The 21,396-nt window shown below is 43.3% G+C and overlaps 1 protein-coding gene across 1 annotated transcript in view; it reads left to right on the forward strand.

The window, feature by feature from the left end:
• The window catches only part of LOC110525062 (AT-rich interactive domain-containing protein 3A), a 143,440-nt gene that overhangs the window by 102,079 nt on the left and 19,965 nt on the right, over positions 1-21,396 (forward strand). The window contains exons 4-6 of the mRNA XM_036979195.2: positions 1,551-1,623; positions 18,945-19,128; positions 20,921-21,165. Of these exons, the coding sequence (XP_036835090.2) occupies positions 1,551-1,623; positions 18,945-19,128; positions 20,921-21,165 (502 nt within the window). The remainder of the gene's footprint in view (positions 1-1,550; positions 1,624-18,944; positions 19,129-20,920; positions 21,166-21,396) is intronic.

Here is a 21,396-nt window from a genome sequence, read left to right on the forward strand (position 1 = left end):
CTTCAGTTAAGCGTTCAGAAATGAAAAGAACTCAAATACAATATCCTGATTTAAGTGTATCTGTTCAAATGGAGGCGATCAAAGAGTTTGAAGGTGTGACCTTCTCCTCTTATTCAGCCATTAAAGGTTGTTCTTCTGAGGCTAAGAGGCTGAGAGGCTGGAAAGCTGAGAGGCTGGAAGGCTGAGAGGCTGGGAGTGTGAGAACAGCTCTCGTTGTGCCCTCCCTGCCATTGATAAAATGTATGTTCATGATACTTACTGTACCTTCACAGAGGAGACACGGTGTCTGTTGGTATCCAACCACTCTGTTTCCTGATATTGTTCCTTCACAGAGGAGACACGGTGTCTGTTGGTATCCAGACATTCTGTTTCCTGATATTGTTCCTTCACAGAGGAGACACGGTGTCTGTTGGTATCCAGCCATTATGTTTCCTGATATTGTTCCTTCACAGAGGAGACACGGTGTCTGTTGGTATCCAGCCATTCTGTTTCCTGATATTGTTCCTTCACAGAGGAGACACGGTGTCTGTTGGTATCCAACCATTCTGTTTCCTATTATTGTTCCTTCACAGAGGAGACACGGCGTCTGTTGGTATCCAGCCATTCTGTTTCCTGATATTGTTCCTTCACAGAGGAGACACGGTGTCTGTTGGTATCCAGCCATTCTGTTTCCTGATATTGTTCCTTCACAGAGGAGACACGGTGTCTGTTGGTATCCAACCACTCTGTTTCCTGATATTGTTTCTTCACAGAGGAGACACGGTGTCTGTTGGTATCCAACCACTCTGTTTCCTGATATTGTTTCTTCACAGAGGAGACCCGGTGTATGTTGGTATCCAGCCATTCTGTTTCCTGATATTGTTCCTTCACAGAGGAGACACGGCGTCTGTTGCGATTATCTTCAGAGCATTAAAGGTTACTCACAGATCGTCTTGAAGCCGTAACGACAACAAGCCACATCTGCTCTGTTTCTCTACGAACTAGACATTATATTGTGTTTACAGGTTTATATGAACCTGATAGAAGTAAAGAAGTTTGAAACATATGATAGTGCTGACAATCTACATTCATTGTTGTGTTTTTCTCCTCGTCTACCTTCCATTAAATGTGTTTGGTGTGGAATTACGGTACTATGAGATGTTGTATTCTGAAGGTATAGTAAGTTCTATTAGACATATTTCAGTACGAAAGGACTCATGTTTGCCAATAGGCCAGTTTAAACCAGTTAAAACTGGTTTTAACATTTTAACCAGTTTGAACTAGTTGTAACATATTTAAACCAGTTTTAACCAGTTTTAACACATTTAAACCAGTTTTAACCAGTTTTAACACATTTGAACCAGTTTTAACCAGTTTTAACACATTTGAACCAGTTTTAACCAGTTTTAACACATTTTAACCAGTTTGAACTAGTTGTAACATATTTGAACCAGTTTTAACCAGTTGTAACACATTTGAACCAGTTTTAACCAGTTTTAACACATTTTAACCAGTTTGAACTAGTTTTAACGAGATTATTATCTAAGTGAATCATCTTGTTTTCCTTCTAGTTGTACGAGTTGGACGATGAGGTCAAGAGGAAAGAGTTTCTTGATGACCTCTTCAGTTTTATGCAGAAGAGAGGTGAGTTCTTAATATACCATAATGTAAATCATATCTCATAATATATATATATATATATGTATATATATATATATATATATATATATATATATATATTATCAACATAACTATATATTTCTTGGAGCATAGTGATTCTTGTGAATCTATAGTGGTTTGTTAAAACTGTTTGAATGTTTTAGCGTGTCACTTATCAACATCCTCAACAGACAGGAGATCAGACTTCCTGTTCCAGGTTCTGATCAGAGGATGACGCGGTGTCTGAACTTCAATTGGAAAACATTTGTTTTTGTGAAAAGTTTGCCTGTAGTTGCTTCAAGCTAATTTTCTCAAAGTCCTTTGTGAGACAGAAACATTTGTGTGTGTATCTCTGTCCGCCCTTCCGTCAGTCCGTTTGTCTTGTGAAAACTGCTGCAGATGTTAGACAGCTGTAACAACAGGAGAATGTGGCTGAGTGTTTTGAAGGCCCCAGAGGCCCCCGAGCCTGGATAGTATTTGGGGCCTGAATAGTATTTGGGGTCCTGGATAGTATTTGGGGTCCTGGATAGTATTTGGGGTCCTGGATAGTATTTGGGGTCTGGATAGTATTTGGGGGCCTGGATAGTATTTGGGGGCCTGGATAGTATTTGGGGCCTGGATAGTATTTGGGGCCTGGATAGTATTTGGGGGCCTGGATAGTATTTGGGGCCTGGATAGTATTTGGGGTCCTGGATAGTATTTGGGGGCCTGGATAGTATTTGGGGCCTAGATAGTATTTGGGGTCCTGGATAGTATTTGGGGGCATGGATAGTATTTGGGGTCTGGATAGTATTTGGGGTCTGGATAGTATTTGGGGTCTGGATAGTATTTGGGGCCTGGATAGTATTTGGGGCCTAGATAGTATTTGGGGCCTGGATAGTATTTGGGGCCTGGATAGTATTTGGGGCCTAGATAGTATTTGGGGCCTGGTGCTGTTTCCTGCAGCTTTACTTCTCTACCAGGACAGGGAGGGGACAGGGGGTTGATCCATACCACAGTGGCACGCTAACCAACCCCTCAACCCCCCCTCAACCCCTCCAACACAATCCCCCCTCCAACACAACCCCTCCTCAACCCTTCCAACACAATCCCCCCCTCAACCCCTCCAACGCAATCCCTCCACCAACACAACCCCCCCTCCCTTCCAACACAACCCCCCCCCCTTCCAACACAATCCCCCCTCACCTCAGCCCTTGGGGGAATCCCCGCTGCCATATTTGTCATAGGTCCAAATGATTAGCCAAGCAAGGCAAGTTTGCAATGTAAGAGTTTGAGAGTGTATACTTGAGAGTGCTAACATTAGTTAGCTAATAAATTTACTAGCTATCATACAGTAGGCAAGCTAACATTAGTTAGCTAATACATTTACTAGCTATCATACAGTAGGCAGGCTAACGTTAGTTAGCTAATAAATTTACTAGCTATCATACGGTAGGCAGGCTAACGTTAGTAAGCTAATAAATTTACTAGCTATCATACAGTAGGCAGGCTAACAGTAGTTAGCTAATAAATTTACTAGCTATCATACAGTAGGCAGGCTAACATTAGTTAGCTAATAAATTTACTAGCTATCATACAGTAGGCAAGCTAACATTAGTTAGCTAATAAATTTACTAGCTATCATACAGTAGGCAGGCTAACGTTAGTTAGCTAATAAATTTACTAGCTATCATACAGTAGGCAGGCTAACATTAGTTAGCTAATAAATTTACTAGCTATCATACAGTAGGCAAGCTAACATTAGTTAGCTAATAAATTTACTAGCTATCATACAGTAGGCAGGCTAATGTTAGTTAGCTAATAAATTTACTAGCTATCATACAGTAGGCAGGTTAATGTTAGTTAGCTAATAAATTTACTAGCTATCATACAGTAGGCAGGCTAATGTTAGTTAGCTAATAAATTTACTAGCTATCATACAGTAGGCAGGCTAACGTTAGTTAGCTAATAAATTTACTAGCTATCATACAGTAGGCAGGCTAACAGTAGTTAGCAAATAAATTTACTAGCTATCATACAGTAGGCAGGCTGACATTAGTTAGCTAATAAATTTACTAGCTATCATACAGTAGGCAAGCTAACATTAGTTAGCTAATAAATTTACTAGCTATCATACAGTAGGCAGGCTAACGTTAGTTAGCTAATAAATTTACTAGCTATCATACAGTAGGCAGGCTAACATCAGTTAGCTAATAAATTTACTAGCTATCATACAGTAGGCAGGCTAACAGTAGTTAGCTAATAAATTTACTAGCTATCATACAGTAGGCAGGCTAACATTAGTTAGCTAATACATTTACTAGCTATCATACAGTAGGCAAGCTAACATTAGTTAGCTAATAAATTTACTAGCTATCATACAGTAGGCAGGCTAACGTTAGTTAGCTAATAAATTTACTAGCTATCATACAGTAGGCAGGCTAACATTAGTTAGCTAATACATTTACTAGCTATCATACAGTAGGCAAGCTAACATTAGTTAGCTAATAAATTTACTAGCTATCATACAGTAGGCAGGCTAATGTTAGTTAGCTAATAAATTTACTAGCTATCATACAGTAGGCAGGCTAACGTTAGTTAGCTAATTAATTTACTAGCTATCATACAGTAGGTGTATATTAATAATTATATATTTAATATAAGTAGACATGCACTCATAATTGACTGTAGCTCATAACAAGCTATCTGAAAACACAATCATCGCAGGATGAACGAGTGTCGAAATCATTCCTTCCTCCCTCACCCTGCAAGTGTATACTCGTCAAACGTCATGATACGTCATCAGAAGCGTCCCCTTAATTTGAGGGCAGAGGGGAGCGGGTGTGTCTTTTAAGTGTTTGGAATGCTGCCACAGTTATTGGACACAAAGACAGAGCTCTACTTTAGGAGTACACGACTTGCTTGTCGGTACGTTTTTGTTATTTTTGGTTGTGCGTTCTTCATGATGAGGGCGGCAGGTAGCTTAGCAGTGTCACGACTTCCGCCGGAGTTGGTGCCTCTCCTTGTTCGGGCGGCGTGTGGCGGTCGACGTCACTGATCTACGTTTCCTTTTACACTTGATTTGTCTTCACCTGGTTTCCATTACGTTATAATTCATTCCCTATTTAACCCCCTGGTTCCCACATGGTTTTGTGCGTGTTTGTTCTTTGTTAAGTTGTTGCTCTGTTGTGTCGAGTATTTTTCCCTGTCTGGAATTTGTTTGTGATTTTCCAAGTAAAGTACGTTTTTACTCAGTTCTGTGTCCTGACTCCGTCCTACCTGCTGCACACTGACTCATGACAAGCAGTAAGGTAGCTTAGCAGTTAGAGTGGTGGGCCAGTAACTGAAGGGCCGCTGGCTTGAATCCCCCAGCCTACCACAGTAGGTGAAAAATCAGTCGATGTGCCCTTGAGCAAGGCACTTCATCCTAATTGGTCCTGTAAATGACTCTGGATAAGTGTCTGCTAAAGGATGTGAATGATTTGTGGGCCAAGTTAGGGTTAGGACTAGGAACCAGGCAGCACTAGGACCCACAATAAACCCAACCAAGCCAGAACCCAACCACAGACTAGAAACCAGGCAGCACTAGGACCCACAATAAACCCATCCAAGCCAGAATCCAACCACAGACTAGAAACAAGGCAGCACTAGGACCCACAATAAACCCAAACAAGCCAGAACCCAACCACAGACTAGAAACCAGGCAGCACTAGGACCCACAATAAACCCAACCAAGCCAGAACCCAACCACAGACTAGAAACCAGGCAGCACTAGGACCCACAATAAACCCATCCAAGCCAGAATCCAACCACAGACTAGAAACAAGGCAGCACTAGGACCCACAATAAACCCAAACAAGCCAGAACCCAACCACAGACTAGAAACCAGGCAGCACTAGGACCCACAATAAACCCAACCAAGGCACAAAACTGGCCAGCATAACAACAGCCTTGGACTTGGGGACTGTGGAGAGAGTAAATGTGATTAAATGCTGGGGCACATCAAAACAGCAATGCAACTAAGGCTGTGTTACGAGTATGTTAGCCAGGTGGAAGCCAGGAGAGAAGCACCTTGGAGGGGTTGTAGTTTCCAGTACAGGCCGGTTGTAGTTTCCAGTACAGGCTGGTGGAAGCCAGGAGAGAGGCACCTTGGAGGGGTTGTAGTTTCCAGTACAGGCCGGTTGTAGTTTCCAGTACAGGCTGGTGGAAGCCAGGAGAGAGGCACCTTGGAGGGGTTGTAGTTTCCAGTACAGGCCGGTTGTAGTTTCCAGTACAGGCTGGTGGAAGCCAGGAGAGAGGCACCTTGGAGGGGTTGTAGTTTCCAGTACAGGCCAGTTGTAGTTTCCAGTACAGGCTGGTGGAAGCCAGGAGAGAGGCACCTTGGAGGGGTTGTAGTTTCCAGTACAGGCCGGTTGTAGTTTCCAGTACAGGCTGGTGGAAGCCAGGAGAGAGGCACCTTGGAGGGGTTGTAGTTTCCAGTACAGGCCGGTTGTAGTTTCCAGTACAGGCTGGTGGAAGCCAGGAGAGAGGCACCTTGGAGGGGTTGTAGTTTCCAGTACAGGCCGGTTGTAGTTTCCAGTACAGGCTGGTGGAAGCCAGGAGAGAGGCACCTTGGAGGGGTTGTAGTTTCCAGTACAGGCCGGTTGTAATTTCCAGTACAGGCTGGTGGAAGCCAGGAGAGAGGCACCTTGGAGGGGTTGTAGTTTCCAGTACAGGCCGGTTGTAGTTTCCAGTACAGGCTGGTGGAAGCCAGGAGAGAGGCACCTTGGAGGGGTTGTAGTTTCCAGTACAGGCTGGTGGAAGCCAGGAGAGAGGCACCTTGGAGGGGTTGTAGTTTCCAGTACAGGCTGGTGGAAGCCAGGAGAGAAGCACCTTGGAGGGGTTGTAGTTTCCAGTACAGGCTGGTGGAAGCCAGGAGAGAGGCACCTTGGAGGGGTTGTAGTTTCCAGTACAGGCCGGTTGTAGTTTCCAGTACAGGCCGGTGGAAGCCAGGAAAGAGGCACCTTGGAGGGGTTGTAGTTTCCAGTACAGGCCGGTTGTAGTTTCCAGTACAGGCTGGTGGAAGCCAGGAGAGAGGCACCTTGGAGGGGTTGTAGTTTCCAGTACAGGCTGGTGGAAGCCAGGAGAGAAGCACCTTGGAGGGGTTGTAGTTTCCAGTACAGGCCGGTTGTAGTTTCCAGTACAGGCCGGTGGAAGCCAGGAGAGAAGCACCTTGGAGGGGTTGTAGTTTCCAGTACAGGCTGGTGGAAGCCAGGAGAGAAGCACCTTGGAGGGGTTGTAGTTTCCAGTACAGGCTGGTGGAAGCCAGGAGAGAAGCACCTTGGAGGGGTTGTAGTTTCCAGTACAGGCTGGTGGAAGCCAGGAGAGAGGCACCTTGGAGGGGTTGTAGTTTCCAGTACAGGCCGGTTGTAGTTTCCAGTACAGGCCGGTGGAAGCCAGGAGAGAGGCAAGTGCTACACCAGGCTGAGGGAGAGTTAAAAAGTCCAAGTAGGCTAAACCAAGTGGAGTTTAAGTCTGGCGGAAGTCATTAAACATCCAAGGCACAAGGTCAAGTGGAAGGATGAAAGCGCCAGCAGTTGTCTGCTCAGATGATGCCCCTGACAATGTATATCCAAGTAGGTCCCACAGTTTCTGCAGACCTGTGTTGTATGCCTCCTTAAAAACTCTGTGTGTAATAATATTGCACTGTTGTCCAACGTGTTCACAGCCAGATGAAACAAAGCTATATTGGTTTTTGATATACATGTACTGTCACTCGGTTCTGATATATTCACCTTTTCTTTATAGTGACAATTGAAAAGTGTAGTTTATGTAGAACACATTCAGTGTAATTTGCATGTTGTATTTATTATGGATTCCCATTAGCTGCTGCCAAACCTGCCAACCTGTTCTTCCTGGGGTCCAGCACAATTAACACAGTTTATACCATTTTAAAACATTACAATACATTCATAGAGTTCACAACACACTGTGTGCCCTCAGGCCCCTACTCCACCACTACCACATATCTACAGTACGTAGGTACCTACGTATAGTATCGTACGTATAGTACGTATGTTATCGTGTGTGTATTGGTGTGTGTGTGTGTGTGTGTGTGTATTGGTGTGTGTGTGTGTGTATTGGTGTGTGTGTGTGTGTGTGTGTATTGGTGTGTATGTGTCTGTCTGTGTCACTGTGTGTGTGTCTGTGTGTCTGTGTGTGTGTGTGTGTGTGTGTGTGTGTATTGGTGTGTGTGTGTGTGTGTGTGTCACTGTGTGTGTGTGTGTGTGTGTGTGTGTGTGTGTGTGTGTGTGTGTCTGTGTGTGTGTGTGTGTGTGTGTCTGTGTGTGTGTGTGTGTGTGTGTGTCTGTGTGTGTGTGTGTGTGTGTGTGTATTGGTGTGTGTGTGTGTGTCACTGTGTGTGTGTCTGTGTGTCTGTGTGTGTGTGTGTGTGTGTCACTGTGTGTGTGTCTGTGTGTCTGTGTGTGTGTGTGTGTGTGTGTGTGTCTGTGTGTGTGTGTGTGTGTGTGTGTGTGTGTGTGTCTGTGTGTGTGTGTGTGTGTGTGTGTGTTTATGTTGCTTCACAGTTCCTGCTGTTCCATAAGGTGTATTTGATCTGTTGTTTAAATCTGATTCTACTGCTGCATCAGTTACCTGATGTGGAATAGAGTTCCATGTAGTCATGGCTCTATGTAGTACTGTGGAATAGAGCTCCATGTAGTCATGGCTCTATGTAGTACTGTGGAATAGAGTTCCATGTAGTCATGGCTCTATGTAGTACTGTGGAATAGAGTTCCATGTAGTCATGTCTCTATGTAGTACTGTGGAATAGAGTTCCATGTAGTCATGGCTCTATGTAGTACTGTGGAATAGAGTTCCATGTAGTCATGGCTCTATGTAGTACTGTGGAATAGAGTTCCATGTAGTCATGGCTCTATGTAGTACTGTGCACCTCCCATAGTCTGTTCTGGACTTGGGGACTGTGAAGAGACCTCTGGTGACATGTCTTGTGGGGTATTTATGGGTGTCTGAGCTGTGTGTTAGTAGTTTAGACAGACAGCTCTGTACATTCAGCTTGTCAATACCTCTCATAAATACAAGTAGTGATGAAGTCAATCTCTCCTCCACTTTGAGCCAGGAGAGATTGACATGCATATTATTAATATTAGCTCTCAGTGTACATTTCAGGGCCAGCCGTGCTGCCCTGTTGTGAGCCAATTGTAATTTTCAGAGGTCCCTCTTTGTGGCACCTGACCACACGACTGAACAGTAGTCCAGGTGTGACAAAACTAGGACCTGTAGGACCTGCCTTGTTGATAGTGCTGTTAAGAAGGTAGAAACTAGGGCCTGTAGGACCTGCCTTGTTGATAGTGCTGTTAAGAAGGTAGAAACTAGAGCCTGTAGGGCCTGTCTTGTTGATAGTGTTGTTAAGAAGGTAGAAACTAGAGCCTGTAGGATCTGCCTTGTTAATAGTGCTGTTAAGAAGGTAGAAACTAGGACCTGCCTTGTTGATAGTGCTGTTAAGAAGGTAGAAACTAGGACCTGCCTTGTTGATAGTGCTGTTAAGAAGGTAGAAACTAGGACCTGCCTTGTTGATAGTGCTGTTAAGGAAACTAGGACCTGCCTTGTTGATAGTGTTGTTAAGGAGCATCGCTTTATAATGGACAGACTTCTCCCCATCTTAGCTACTAAATGTTTTGACCATGACAGTTTACAATCCAGGGTTACTCCAAGTAGTTTAGTCACCTCAATTTCCGCATGATTTATTACAAGATTGTAAGGTGCCTCCTAAGAAGAGGTGCAGGAGTCAGGAGCAGGAGAGCAAGGGATTTCCAGTCGTTTATTATAAAGTACCAACCCAACAACAACAGGTGGGGAAACAAACCCAATAAACCCACCAAAATTAGCTAATAGGACTCAGGTGTAAATAAAAACAGACAGACAAAAATAAAAAGGAAAGATGGATCGGTGGCAGCTAGTAGGCCGGTGACGCCCGAACAGGAAGGAGCCACCTTCAGTGGAAGTCGTGACAAAGATTTGGTTTAGAGTTAGTTTTGTTCCAAATGCTTTTAGTTTTAGACATATTTAGGGCTTGAACCAGCTTAGAAAATTCCAGAAAAGGATGTCATGGCTTTAGAAGCTTCTGGTAGGCTAATTGACATAATTTGAGTCAATTGGATGTGTACCTGTGGATGTATTTCAAGGTCTACCTTCAAACTCAGTGCCTCTTTGCTTGACATCATGGGGAAATCAGAAAAAATCAGCCAAGACCTCAGAAAATAAATAGTAGACCTCCACAAGTCTGGTTCATCCTTAGGAGCAATTTTCAAACATCTGAAGGTACCACGTTCATCTGTACAAACAATAGTACGCAAGTATAAACACCATGGGACCACGCAGCCGTCATACCACTCAGGAAGGAGACGCGTTCTGTCTCCTAGGGATGAATGTACTTTGGTGCGAAAAGTGCAAATCAGCAGCAAAGGACCTTGTGAAGATGCTGGAGGAAACAAGTCCTATATCGACATAACCTGAAAGGCCGCTCAGCAAGGAAGAAGCCACTGCTCCCAAACCACCATAAAAAAGCCAGACTACAGTTTGCAACTGCACATGGTGACAAAGATCATACTTTTTGAAGAAATTTCCTCGGGTCTGATGAAACACAAATAGAACTGTTTGGCCAAAATGACCATCATTATGTTTAGAGGAAAAAGGGGGAGGCTTGCCAGCCAAAGAACACCATCCCAACCGTGAAGCATGGGGGTGGCAGCATCATGTTGTGGCGGTGCTTTGCTGCAGGAGGGACTGGTGCACTTCACAAAATAGATGGCATCATGAGGATGGAATATTACGTGGATATATTGAAGCAAAATCTCAAGACATCAGTCAGGAAGTTAAAGCTTGGTCACAAATGGGTCTTCCACATGAACAATGACCCCAAGCATACTTCCAAAGTTGTGAGTCATAATGCAAAAAAACATCAAGGTAATGGAGTGGCCATCACAAAGCCCTGACCTCCATCCTATAGAAAATCTGTGAGCAGAACTGAAAAAGCGTGTGCGAGCAAGGAGGCCTACAAACCTGACTCAGTTACACCAGCTCTGTCAGGAGGAATGGGCCAAAATTCACCCAACTTATTGTGGGAAACTTGTGGAAGGCTACCTGAAATGTTTGACACAAGTTAAACAATTTAAAGGCAATGCTACCAAATACTAATTGAGTGTATGTAAACTTCTGACCCACTGGGAATGTGATGACTGAAACAGAAGCTGAAATAAATAATTATCTCTACTATTATTCTGACATTTCACATTCTTAAATTAAAACGGTGATCCTAACTGACCTAAGACAGGGAATTTGAACTTTGATTAAATGTCAGGAATTGTGGAAAAACTGAGTTTAAATGTATTTGGCTAAGGTGTATGTAAACTTCCGACTTCAACTGTAGGTTACAGTCTAACAAATAACACTTCCAATTCCCATTTTATTTATATTTATATTTATATTTCCAGACTGAGTTATTTCCCTCTAATCAATGACAGCAGCATTCCACTGTTTTGAAGTAACTGCACAGTGAAAATCTAATTTTAAAAGTTCATACACACGTTTTGTTCTTCTATCCTCATGGGGATCTAAAATTAATTTCTATTCAAAATCCCATTTTTCCTAACCCCTAACACTTACCTTAATCTTAAACTTTACCCAAACCCTAAACCTCACCACTAAGCCTAAAATAGTATTTGTCCTCATGGGGACGCGGGACATGTTCCTACGAGAGAGAATTGTCCTTATTTTCCTATTCTTGTGGGAAATTTGGGGTATTTTAGGTCCCCACAAAACATCCCCACCCTTTCGCCTTTTGGCACCAAACGTGTTTGCTTATTTTTTTCTTTAGGCAATGGCAATTTCTAAAGCCCAGCTCTGTGGAGTGTACAGCTTAAAGAGGAAGAGACACACAGGGTGTGACAGGAAGAGACACACAGGGTGTGACAGGAAGAGACACACAGGGTGTGACAGGAAGAGACACACAGGGTGTGACAGAAAGAGACACACAGGGTGTGACAGGAAGAGACACACAGGGTGTGACAGGAAGAGACACACAGGGTGTGACAGGAAGAGACACACAGAGTGTGACAGGAAGAGACACACAGGGTGTGACAGGAAGAGACACACAGGGTGTGACAGGAAGAGACACACAGGGTGTGACAGGAAGAGACACACAGGGTGTGACAGGAAGAGGTACATAGGGTGTGGCAGGAAGAGACACACAGGGTGTGACAGGAAGAGACACACAGGGTGTGACAGGAAGAGACACACAGGGTGTGACAGGAAGAGACACACAGGGTGTGACAGGAAGAGACACACAGGGTGTGACAGGAAGAGACACACAGGGTGTGACAGGAAGAGGTACATAGGGTGTGGCAGGAAGAGACACACAGGGTGTGACAGGAAGAGGTACACAGGGTGTGACAGGAAGAGACACACAGGGTGTGACAGGAAGAGACACACAGGGTGTGACAGGAAGAGACACACAGGGTGTGACAGGAAGAGGTACACAGGGTGTGACAGGAAGAGGTACACAGGGTGTGACAGGAAGAGACACACAGGGTGTGACAGGAAGAGACACACAGGGTGTGACAGGAAGAGACATAGTCAAATAAATTATAGGAACTTAATTACCTTTGCTTGCTCTCTCTCTCTCTCTCTCTCTCTGTCTCTCTGTCTCTGACTCTCTGTCTCTGACTCTCTCTCTCTCACACACACAGTACACTCCCTCACTCCCCCTATATTTAATGTGGAGTCTTCGGTGATAGTGACATCACATGGTGAGTCCAGCATGTCCCTGTATTGATCCAGTCATTGTTTAGTATCATTGATTCACTGCAGCGATGCTCATCATCCTACAGGAAGCCTGTGATGAAGGAAATCTTATTAATTTGTCTGCTGAATAACTACTATCTGACAGTCAGTTGCATTGACCCATTGCCGGATCTGTAGCAGCACCGCCTGCATTAAGACTCACCACATTGACTCTTAACACACCAGGCCGTTAAATCGTTTGAATGATCAAAGGTACATAGGTTTTTTTCCTGAGCACATCATTTGTTATGGTGTATAAATCTTCTTATTCCTCTGTTGATTTCTCTATAGGTTTGCTATTCAAGTCACTTGAATAATGTGAATAACTCCTGTGCTGTAACGTGTGTATAGCAAACCTGTTTATAAAAATGAGCTCAGTACAATGTTTTGTCTGATTTTAAATCCAGTAGTTTGTTACTGTGAAACCATCTGTCAATGGTTTTGAACTCCGTCTAGTCAGTCATGAAACTGTCAACTTGACATTTCATTCAATACCACATCAATACGCCCTACAACTCTGTTCCTGTCTCCTCCCTAAACCTCCTCTATTCTCGAGGAAGACTTCCTGTCTCTCTCGGTCCCAGAAGTCCAGTCTGGTATTACCCGACTATATATCCTCTTCTCCTCCTCTCCTCCAGCTCTCCTCCCCCTCTCCTCTCCTCCTCTCCTCTCCCTCTCCCTCTCCTCCTCCTCTCCTCCTCTCCTCTCCTGGTCCCAGAAGTCCAGTCTGGTATTACCCGACTATATATGAAACGTCAGATGAAACTTTCCTCCAGTTAGTCTTTACCTCCACTGTGCTGTGTTCCCCCGCTGCACCCCACTGTGCTCCAGCTCTCCTCTCATCCCCCTCTCCTCTCCTCCCCCTCTCCTCCTCTCCTCTCATCCCCCTCTCCTCTCCTCCTCTCCTCTCCTCTCCTCTCCTCCCCCTCTCCTCTCCTCCCCCTCTCCTCCTCTCCTCTCATCCCCCTCTCCTCTACTCCTCTCCTCCTCTCCCTCTCCCCCCTCTCCTCCTCTCCTCCTCTCTCCTCTCCCTCTCCTCCTCTCCCCCCCTCTCCTCCCCCTCTCCTCTCACAGCCCTGCGCTGCTTGCTGCTGTTGTTTCCACTATATTTCTGCAGGTATTGATTGTCATTATAGTAAATCCGATGGGCACAATGGAGCTCTAACAGCAAAATGCAGGTTAATTATCTCAGCGCCAGGCTGCTCACAAAGGGCCGACCTGTCCCTCTTTACAGCTGGGGCATTAAACTGCACAGTACAAATGATTACCTGCCTCCTTTTACCCTGCTAATTAAGACCTGAGTGGAACGAAAACAAAAGACGATGAGGATCCCCAGTCAGTTTGTGGTCGAAGAGCTGAAAGTCTTGTTTAAAGTGATGTTATTTTCATAGATACGGTGAATTTCAATACCACATGTTATTTTCATAGATACTGTGTATTTCAATACCACAGAGCTGAAAGTCTTGTTTAATGTTATTTTCATAGATCAGGTGTATTTAAATACCACATGTTATTTTCATAGATAAGGTGTATTTAAATACCACATGTTATTTTCATAGATAAGGTGTATTTAAATACCACATGTTATTTTCATAGATAAGGTGTATTTAAATACCACATGTTATTTTAATAGATACGGTGTATTTCAATACCACAGAGCTGAAAGTCTCGTTTAATGTTATTTTCATAGATACGGTGTATTTAAATACCACATGTTATTTTCATAGATCAGGTGTATTTAAATACCACGTTATTTTCATAGATGAGGTGTATTTAAATACCACATGTTATTTTCATAGTTATTTTCATAGATAAGGTGTATTTAAATACCACATGTTCCTGATGTTTCCACAACTTATTGTCATTGTTCTCATATTACAAGAAAGCGTAGAACATTCTGTTCCATATACTTTGGCGAAGGCTCATAATTCTTTGTGTGTAAAATAACAGTTTGATCCACTAAAACATCCCTTCGATAACATAGCTACAGTTTGATTCCAGAGGATGCATTAAGGGGCAATCTGCAATTGAACCAGGATATTGGGTTTAATTCCCAGAACCACCCATAAAATATATGCGCAAGAAATGTAATCACTCTCAGCATAAATCCGACTGGCCACCGAAGGTCTTACTGTGCAATGGTTGTGACTAGAGGGTGTACAGCTACGACAGGACATTTCGTGGTAGGTTAGGTGAGCATTTTAGCTAACCCTTTACCCAAACTTTTTTTTTTTTTTTAACCTTTTTTTCGCCCCAATTTTGTGGTTTCCAATTGGTAGTTACAGTCTTGTCTCATCGCTGCAACTCTCGTACAGACTCAGGAAAGGCGAAGGTTGAGAGCCGTGCATCCTCCAAAACACAACGAAACCAAGCTGCACTGCTTCTTGACTCAATGCCCACTTAACCCGGAAGCCAGCCGCGCCAATGTATCAGAGGAGAGACAGTGCACCTGGTGACCGTGCACGATGGGTCAAGGTCATCCCTGCCAGCCAAGCCCCCGGCTGACCCGGACAACGCTGGGCCACCCCATGGGTCTCCTGGTCGCGGCCGGCTGCGACAGAGCCTGGACTTGAACCAGGATCTCTAGTGGCACAGCTAGCACTGCGATGCCTTAGACCACTGCACCACACAGGAGGCCCCCTTACCCAACCTTAACCCAAGTCTCATGTCCTGCCATGTTAATTCTCATGTCCTGCCATGTTAATGATCCTAACCTGCCATGTTAATTCTCCTAACCTGCCATGTTAATTCTCCTAACCTGCCATGTTAATTCTCCTAACCTGCCATGTTAATTCTCCTGTCCTGCCATGCTAATTCTCCTGTCCTGCCATGCTAATTCTCCTAACCTGCCATGCTAATTCTCCTAACCTGCCATGCTAATTCTCCTAACCTGCCATGTTAATTCTCCTAACCTGCCATGTTAATTCTCCTAACCTGCCATGTTAATTCTCCTAACCTGCCATGTTAATTCTCCTGTCCTGCCATGTTAATTCTCCTGTCCTGCCATGTTAATTCTCCTGTCCTGCCATGTTAATTCTCCTGTCCTGCCATGTTAATTCTCCTAACCTGCCATGTTAATTCTCCTGTCATGTTAATTATCCTGTCCTGCCATGTTAATTCTCCTAACCTGCCATGTTAATTCTCATGTCCTGCCATGTTAATGATCCTAACCTGCCATGTTAATTATCCTGTCCTGCCATGTTAATGATCCTAACCTGCCATGTTAATTCTCCTGTCCTGCCATGTTAATTATCCTGTCCTGCCATGTTAATTCTCCTGTCCTGCCATGTTAATTCTCCTGTCCTGCCATGTTAATTCTCCTAACCTGCCATGTTAATTCTCCTAACCTGCCATGTTAATTCTCCTAACCTGCCATGTTAATTCTCCTAACCTGCCATGTTAATTCTCCTAACCTGCCATGTTAATTCTCCTAACCTGGCATGTTAATTCTCCTAACCTGCCATGTTAATTATCCTGCCATGTTAATTCTCCTGTCCTGCCATGTTAATTCTCCTAACCTGCCATGTTAATTATCCTGTCCTGCCATGTTAATTCTCCTAACCTGCCATGTTAATTCTCCTAACCTGCCATGTTAATTCTCCTAACCTGCCATGTTAATTCTCCTGTCCTGCCATGTTAATTCTCATGTCCTGCCATGTTAATTCTCCTAACCTGCCATGTTAATTCTCCTGCCATGTTAATTATCCTGTCCTGCCATGTTAATTCTCCTGTCCTGCCATGTTAATTATCCTGTCCTGCCATGTTAATTCTCCTGTCCTGCCATGTTAATTCTCCTGTCCTGCCATGTTAATTCTCCTGTCCTGCCATGTTAAATCTCCTGTCCTGCCATGTTAATTCTCCTGTCCTGCCATGTTAATTCTCCTAACCTGCCATGTTAATTCTCCTAACCTGCCATGTTAATTTCTCCTGCCCTGCCATGTTAATTTTCATGTCCTGCCATGTTAATTCTCCTAACCTGCCATGTTAATTCTCCTGTCCTGCCATGTTAATTCTCCTGTCCTGCCATGTTAATTCTCCTGTCCTGCCATGTTAATTCTCCTGTCCTGCCATGTTAATTCTCCTGTCCTGCCATGTTAATTCTCCTGTCCTGCCATGTTAATTCTCCTGTCCTGCCATGTTAATTATCCTGTCCTGCCATGTTAATGATCCTAACCTGCCATGTTAATTCTCCTGTCCTGCCATGTTAATTCTCCTGTCCTGCCATGATAATTCTCCTGTCATGTTAATTCTCCTAACCTGCCATGTAAAAGTCTCTTCTGGTCGTAGCTGTACTCACATAGTAGAGAAAGCGAGACACCCCAGTCCCTTAGTTTTTCTGATCGGGGCGGGGCCACTCTGGTCGACTTATTGCCTCACGCCTGGCGGCAGGGGCGCCCCAGGGCGAGATCTCACTGCCAAAAAATGTCTAGTTGGGCCGGGTAGGGCAAGCGTGATGGAACAACAAGTAGACCAGAGCCAGTTGTTCCCTTCTCTGACGTTAGCATTCCAGATGTTATGGAGGAACCGTGGTCAGAGAGGAAACAACGCACTTACACAGACAGGAACCTTGACTCTTTTTTTACAACGGTAAACGGACTGAGTAAACTATCTTATTTATCTACCATCTTTGTTTCTCGCTCTAGTCAGAAGCCTGTGCAGCGCAAGTGAAAAGTTAAAACTACTTCAAAATCCAAGCACCGGATTATTTCTGATTGGAATAGCTGGATCAAATGTAAACCGTGAACTAGAGTTCTGATTGGAATAGCTGGATCAAATGTAAACCGTGAACTAGAGTTCTGATTGGAATAGCTGGATCAAATGTAAACTGTGAACTAGAGTTCTGATTGGAATAGCTGGATCAAATGTAAACCGTGAACTAGAGTTCTGATTGGAATAGCTGGATCAAATGTAAACCGTGAACTAGAGTTCTGATTGGAATAGCTGGATCAAATGTAAACCGTGAACTAGAGTTCTGATTGGAATAGCTGGATCAAATGTAAACCGTGAACTAGAGTTCTGATTGGAATAGCTGGATCAAATGTAAACCGTGAACTAGAGTTCTGATTGGAATAGCTGGATCAAATGTAAACCGTGAACTAGAGTTCTGATTGGAATAGCTGGATCAAATGTAAACCGTGAACTAGAGTTCTGATTGGAATAGCTGGATCAAATGTAAACCGTGAACTAGAGTTCTGATTGGAATAGCTGGATCAAATGTAAACCGTGAACTAGAGTTCTGATTGGAATAGCTGGATCAAATGTAAACCGTGAACTAGAGTTCTGATTGGAATAGCTGGATCAAATGTAAACCGTGAACTAGAGTTCTGATTGGAATAGCTGGATCAAATGTAAACTGTGAACTAGAGTTCTGATTGGAATAGCTGGATCAAATGTACACCGTGAACTAGAGTTCTGATTGTGTTTTTAACTATACAATATTGAGCATATGAGTGGACTGTCATTACAATTACTACACAGGAATCTGGTAAAATTATATTTGTCATGTAGCTAGCCACTGATTGGCTCTGAATTCCCTGTCAGCATACAGTCAATGCTATGATAAACACTTTTGGAGCTAAGTCGTACTCTCAAATCATATCCTGATGTTGACAGCAAATGGGAGTTGAATTAATAACATGATTAACTTAACTAGCTAACATACATTTTGAGAAAACAAGTTATATTAAGTGGCTAGCTGTCTAAATTTAGCAACATTTGGTGGTCAATGAGACAGAGCTTGGCCCAGCGGTGTCCAGTTTAGGGGGGGGTGCCGGCAGGGAAGTCCTTGTCCCATCGCGCACTAGTGACTCCTGTGGCGGGCCGGGCGCAGTGCACGCTGACACGGTCGCCAGGTGTAATATTGGCAATTAATTAGAAAAATGTATGGAATTATTACTCTAAAACTGGCTAGCTAACAAACATACAGTGTAGATAAATTATTCAAATGCATTATTTTTTTACACAATATCTTATCACAGCCTTTGCGTGATTGACCAACTACCTGACCAAAAAAAATGTCTGACCTTTATCCCTTCGTAAGGTTCATCCCAGTTCTAGTATCATAATTCCTAATTATATCGCCACGTCTCTCTTAGTGTTGTATCAAAAATACAAAATGTAGTCTGCTGTTATTAGTTGTTTTAAGAAAGGTTTTTAAAAAAGAGGAAGAACGTTGCCTGTCGCATTTAAACATGTTTTAAAGTTATACAGCGTGTTTACATTTACTTTGTTTAAAGTTATATTCTTCTAAATCAATGGGTACATACTGTACATGTATCAAAGTCCAAAGAATAGGATGTAGCTAACACAGATTGCCTCTTTAATAAAAATACCGTATCAAAAGTGTTTCAAAAAGTAACGATGTCTTGTTAACCCAGCTGTCAGCTGTTTGACTGGCCTTTATAAGCCACAGCTAGCGAGGAAACCCTCTCTACCGATGGACTGAAGTTAATAGCATTGATTGTGGATATTGTGTTTTGTCTCGACAGGGACTCCAGTGAATCGTATTCCTATCATGGCCAAGCAGGTGTTGGATCTGTACACGCTCTACAAGCTGGTCACAGAAAAAGGCGGCTTAGTGGAGGTCATCAATAAGAAAATATGGCGTGAGATCACCAAAGGCCTCAACCTCCCTACCTCCATTACCAGTGCAGCGTTCACCCTGCGAACACAGTGAGTGAAGCTCTGTACACCATACATTAACACAGTGAGTGAAGCTCTGTACACCATACATTAACAGTGAGTGATGCTCTGTACACATAATATTCTATAAATAATGTTCTATAAGTTAACACCCAGACTGTTCTTCTCATAAATACATATTGAATCACCACTGCTGTACAACACTGTCATTAGGATTTAGCTTAGTATTGATAGGCACAATAACATATATTTTCTGCTCTGATGGTGTGAGCATTACTACCATTACAGCCATTCTAACCTGCATGATGGATGGTAATGATGGGGTTGGAGTAGAGGGGGATTCACTCTGTCTAGTCCTGATCACAGTGGAGAGGAGAACAGCAGAGAGGTTAAACACCAACCCTTCACTCTGTCTAGTCTGGATCACAGTGGAGAGGAGAACAGCAGAGAGGTTAAACACCAACCCTTCACTCTGTCTAGTCTGGATCACAGTGGAGAGGAAGCCATTGCATCATACTCAACGCAGACTTCCTGTTCTTCTGGCCATCCTAGAGAGCAAGGCTTATGTAGTGTTAACCAAGTTGAAATGCTAGGGAACAGACAACAATAGACAATTTGAGGTCATCATTTCACCTTTATTTAAGCAAGTCAATTACTGCTCCCCGAGAATTTTCAGAATGTTAACCCTGAAAAAGTATGTGTGGAGAAATAGTTGGTGATTTAATTTGTTAAACTGTTTCCAGAGTATATGGAGCACCTCTCCCCTTATCAATGTGCAAAGAAAGGTCTGAGCTCCATACTAAAGTAATACAACTACTATGATTATCAACAGTTTATTATAAATGTACAGCCAAGATGTTGTTTACTATTATTTACACTTAACACCATATTTTGTATAGGTTGGCTGTTAACAGTCACCATCTGTAATGAATGACATAATGTAACCTTGGTAACAGTCACCACCTGTAATGAATGACATAATGTAACCTTGGTAACAGTCACCATCTGTAATGAATGACATAATGTAACCTTGTTGACAGTCACCACCTGTAATGAATGACATAATGTAACCTTGTTAACAGTCACCATCTGTAATGAATGACATAATGTAACCTTGGTAACAGTCACCATCTGTAATGAATGACATAATGTAACCTTGTTGACAGTCACCACCTGTAATGAATGACATAATGTAACCTTGTTGACAGTCACCATCTGTAATAAATGACATAATGTAACCTTGTTGACAGTCACCACCTGTAATGAATGACATAATGTAACCTTGTTAACAGTCACCACCTGTAATGAATTACATAATGTAACCTTGGTAACAGTCACCATCTGTAATAAATGACATAATGTAACCTTGTTAACAGACACCACCTGTAATGAATGACATAATGTAACCTTGGTAACAGTCACCATCTGTAATAAATGACATAATGTAACCTTGTTAACAGTCACCACCTGTAATGAATGACATAATGTAACCTTGTAGACAGTCACCACCTGTAATGAATGACATAATGTAACCTTGGTAACAGTCACCACCTGTAATGAATGACATAATGTAACCTTGTTGACAGTCACCACCTGTAATAAATTACATAATGTAACCTTGGTAACAGTCACCACCTGTAATGAATGACATAATGTAACCTTGTTGACAGTCACCATCTGTAATAAATGACATAATGTAACCTTGTTGACAGTCACCATCTGTAATGAATGACATAATGTAACCTTGTTAACAGTCACCATTCTCTTGCAGTAAAATGTTGTGAAATGTCCTCCTCATACTGTTCCTGTTCCCTTCCTGCAGGTATATGAAGTACCTCTACCCTTACGAATGTGAAAAGAGGGGTCTGAGCTCCCCCGGAGAGCTCCAGGTAGCTATCGACAGCAACCGCCGTGAGGGACGTCGTCAGAGCTACGGGTCGTCCATCTTTAACTACTCTCCAGTAGGGACTCCCTCCACCCTCTCCTCCCCCAAGATGAGCATGTCTCACCTGGCCATGTCCACCTACAACGGAGTACACCTGACCCAGGGACACAACATCAAGAAAGGTGAGACACAGAGTACTTAACTTCCTGCTTCCTGTCGTGTGACAAGAAGAGCCTGCTATGCTGCTGCTGAGGTAGAGGTATAGGTAGCTGTGAAGATCCATCAATACAATGAGTTGTAGTGTAAGGGTTTTCCTCCTCTTCGTCCGAAGAGGAGAGGCGAGAAGGATCGGAGGACCAATATGCGGCGTGGTAAGTGTCCATGGTTCTTTTAATAAGAAATAGTACACATGA

The sequence above is a fragment of the Oncorhynchus mykiss genome, chromosome 6 (assembly GCF_057628025.1).
Source record: "Oncorhynchus mykiss isolate SJ-2025 chromosome 6, ASM5762802v1, whole genome shotgun sequence".
Classification (NCBI taxonomy): Eukaryota; Metazoa; Chordata; class Actinopteri; order Salmoniformes; family Salmonidae; genus Oncorhynchus; species Oncorhynchus mykiss.